Source organism: Rhinopithecus bieti, unplaced genomic scaffold, assembly GCF_001698545.2.
Source record: "Rhinopithecus bieti isolate Rb0 unplaced genomic scaffold, ASM169854v2 scaffold_19654, whole genome shotgun sequence".
NCBI classification, from domain to species: domain Eukaryota; kingdom Metazoa; phylum Chordata; class Mammalia; order Primates; family Cercopithecidae; genus Rhinopithecus; species Rhinopithecus bieti.
In genome coordinates this window covers 223,920-228,200 of record NW_016809574.1, presented here as the reverse complement: position 1 = coordinate 228,200, position 4,281 = coordinate 223,920, and the positions used below count along the sequence as shown (strand labels likewise).

The window sequence follows — 4,281 nt, the reverse complement described above, 5'->3', positions numbered from 1 at the left end:
AAAAAAAAAAAAAAAAAAAAAAAAAAAAACAAAAAAAAACTTGACTAAGGATATATATGTAGATCAATGGTATAACATTTGGAGTACAGAGATATCCCACATATCTATGGTCAATTGATTCTCAACAAAGTGTCCAAGATAATTTAATGGGGAAACAAAGGTCTTTTTTCACACATGGTGCTGGGACAACGGGCTATCTACGTGCAAAAGAATGAATTTTGACATCTACCTTACACCACACACAAAAATGAACTGAAAATGGAGCAAAGACTCACTGGTAAGACCTAAAACTCTAAAACTGATAAGAAATATGGGGCTAATTCTTCATGACCTTGCATTAGACGACAGTTTCTTAGGCATGACACAAATTTGTAATGCCCTATATCTTCCACAATATCAGGAGAGTATCAATTTTTAAAAATTTTACTAACATTTTGATGATAATATTGCTTTTAAAAAGCAACTTTTTTGTATTATGTTTACTATTGCTGATGATTTGTTATTTTCATTTCCTATATTAAGCGTATATACATACATATGTACATGTATATGTATATGTATGTATGTACATGTGTATCTGTCTTATATTCTATTCTTTTGTATGAAAGTCTCAAAGGAAAGCAACGTATTCATCAAAACCTTTCACAATTTAGTGTGTGCAAACATAATATGTTTCTGTAAATGTGGTTTTTAATAACTCAGCAGCTGGTGAAATAAAGTTCCTTTTTTCTTTCATTCTTACTATTACAATCATAGGGTATTTCTAGATGCATTTACTCATGCAGTACTGGAATTATTGCTATTTTGAATTGCTAACTGTATTGTAAATGAATGAAAATACTGCTTTATCCTAAAGGAAAATAAAATACAAAGAACCTTCAAATATGAATGAACATTTCTTTAACATTTTCATATTTTCTTTTAATTTAATGTACCTCCAGTGCACATAATTAAGCTTATATTGGATCCCTGACAAAACAGGTTATTGTAGTGGACATTTTGAGGACTTATAATGCAATTTACCTCCTGAAATATTGCCTTATTTTCTCTTATCAATTGTGACTTCCCTTACCACTGTCAGAAAAGCTATATGTTAAAAGGAAAGGAAATATACTATTTTAAAACCAAGAAAATTACAAATTAATTAATTATATTTTATGAGTTTTGTTTTAGTGGTTTGGTTTATATTTTATGGACTGTAAGTTATGTTGTAAAAGAAAATTATGTCCTCATAATGCTGAGCAATCCAGAATTATTGATTTAATACTGAAATAGCCAGGCTTGAAGTTTCTTCCTTCCTTCCTTCCTTCCTTCCTTCCTTCCTTCCTTCCTCTCTCTCTCTCTTTCTTTCTTTTTTTCTTTTTTCTCTTTCTCTTTCTGTTTCTCTCTCTCTCTGTCCCTTTTTTTTTTTTTTTTTTTTTTTTTTTGGAGACGGAGTTTTGCTCTGTGGACCAGGCTGGAGTGCAGTGGTGTGATCTCAGCTCACTACAACCTCTGCCGGTTTAAGCAACTCCCTACCTCAGCCTCCAGAGTAGATGGGATTACAGGCACCCGCCACCATGCCAGGCTAATTTTTGTATTTTTAAAAGAGATGGGGTTTCACCATCTTGGCCAGGCTGGTCTTGAACTCCTGACCTTCTGACCCACCCGCCTCAGCCTCTCAAAGTGCTGGAATTACAGGCGTGAGCCACCGCGCCGAGCCTCTTGAAGTAGTTTTAAATCACGGTTCCTTCATGATTACTTCTGTGGGTTATTGGTCCACTGCTTAACATGATTCAAATAAATGATGAACAAATTAATGTGAGGGTTTTATAAGATTTAAAAAATATATATTAATTGGCAATGGGCCCATTTAAAGTGCCTGCTTTTCCTTGTAGGTAATGCTACTTCAGTATTCCCAGTCTTTTTAACTTCAATAGTACTTAGGAAGAGGAAAAGTGATTTTTACAGAACAAAATGGAAACCGAAAATATTTTGAGAGTCATTACATGAAGAAATATCATACCTATTTAAGATAATTAACTTTACACTGTATTCTAGCATTTATTCATTTATTTATTATTTTTTGGTGGATAAGAGTAGCAAAAGCTTTGGGGATGGGGCAGAAAGAAAAGCTACTTCCCATGCTGTCCTGCCAGTAACTATTGATGTTTTTGGTTCCTATCTTTTCTTTTGCAGGAGTAACAACTGTCCTAACAATGACAACTCTAAGCATCAGTGCTCGGAATTCTCTCCCCAAAGTGGCTTATGCGACTGCCATGGACTGGTTTATTGCTGTTTGTTATGCATTTGTGTTCTCTGCCCTAATTGAATTTGCAACTGTTAATTACTTCACCAAAAGAGGATGGGCTTGGGATGGGAAGAGTGTAGTAAATGACAAGGTAAGTGAGAGCTTCCGTGTTATCATTATTAAGAAAATACCCTAATGAATTCAGCTTGTAACAGATATGTTTCTAAAAATTGACATTAAAGACATCCATATATCTATGAATTTAAATCACATCAATTTCTTTTAAAGTGTTCTCGCCTGAAATCCTTTAGGAGCGCTTGTAGTAGTAATACTTCCATTAAAACCACTCCATAGCATCTGTTGAGCTGTATGTGTCAGGCACTGTGCTAAGTGTTTTACCTATGCTCTCTCACATAATCTTTATAGCATCTTTATGACTAGACTGCCTTCTTATTCTCATTTTTACTCATGAAGAGTCTGAAACAGTAAAGCTATTTACTTGCCCAAGCTTACACAAATTGTTAGTAAATATACTTGAACCCCGATATACCTGTCTGACTGTGAAGTTCGTGGTTTTAACACCACACTGGATTATTATAAAGAGATTGGAAAAAGAAAATGGACATTAGTTTTACTTATTATAGAATTCCAGGCTCTGTCTATGAATTGAGTCCTCTTCACCTATTCCAATCTCTGTTGATTGATTGTAAAAGCCCATGTAGCATTTTTTAAAAATTTTTTCCCATGTTGTATGGAATAAATACGTCAGTACTGAAATGCCTAGGAATTTTAAATTCCTCATATGGTCTAAAGGGGAAAAGTTATTTGTTTTTAAGATTAACTTCTTTTGAGATTATTGCTGTCCATATTCAGTTTTCAAGTACTGAATCTAATTAGAGATTTGTGCATTGATATAACAGCTGTTTCCTTTCATACTCTGTAGATTATGTATCTGCCTTAACAGGAGGCTTAGAATGTATCATAATCATCTATATTCTTAATAATGGTAAAATGTTGTATTCAGAGAATTTCTTTAACATTGTATCAACCTAAATGCTTCTTTTATTAAATTTGGATTAACCTACTTGCAGATTTGATTTCTTTTCCAGTTATTTGAATATATTTTTTCATTTCTATGACAATATTACAGTTAAAATATATAAGCAGTAAATATTATAGTTTAAAAGTCTTGGTCTTTTTCCTTAATTTTCTAAGCCATAGAAATTTTAATAAGGCTGATGGTTTATTTCATTTTATAAGTTGTATTTTCCCTACTAACAGAGCCAACAAATAAATATTAAAAGGAATCTGGTCAATTTTGTATACTTAACTTCTGGGCTGTTTCAGCATTTCCATTACATTTTAGTATTGATTTATGTTTTCATTGTCCATATGGTTTACTGCTTTTTCATGGTATCTATGCAATTATTTTTTGAGGTATATTGGTTACATATGCACTTTCATACTAATTTTTTGGAGATAAAATATTAGACCTTTGTTAATATGTCGCAAAAGACAAATGTTTTGTGCCATGAATTCCCATATGTAAATTTATTGATATATTATTTTAATATTAGAGAGTACCAAATTGACATTATGAAATGATATGCCTTCTCAACTCTTTACCTTGGAAAGCAGAAGTACCTCTAAATGTGAAAAACAAATAATTGATAATGCTCTGTAAAAGCAATAGCTTACTCCGTGTGAATAGTGGATTTAAGTCTACTCATATGCCAAATTACACATAGCCAGGATAAATCTATGTCAAAATCACTGAGATTCCAACCTAATTTTCAGGAAAAGAATTAACATTGTTTATGTTATTTTAGTTCTTGTGGTTGACTTCAAGAAAACAATATATCAGGCATTGCTTGTTCTCGTTTCCTTTTCCATAGCTAGAGTGCCCAGCACAGTGTCTGGTCCTTACCAGGCATTTCATGAATATTTATTGTATAAAAGAATGAATGAGTTTGTGATCTTAAATCTGACTATGTAATACCAGTGGGAGGACTTCTTTGCCTTCATGGAAAGTTTTGTTAAAATATATATAT

The 4,281-nt window shown here is 32.5% G+C and overlaps 1 protein-coding gene across 1 annotated transcript in view; it reads left to right on the top strand.

Moving 5' to 3' along the window:
* Positions 1 to 4,281, top strand: part of GABRA2 (gamma-aminobutyric acid type A receptor subunit alpha2) — a 158,361-nt gene that overhangs the window by 137,094 nt on the left and 16,986 nt on the right. Inside the window, exon 7 of the mRNA XM_017889733.1 lies at positions 2,179 to 2,381. Coding sequence (XP_017745222.1) covers positions 2,179 to 2,381 — 203 coding nt within the window. The remainder of the gene's footprint in view (positions 1 to 2,178; positions 2,382 to 4,281) is intronic.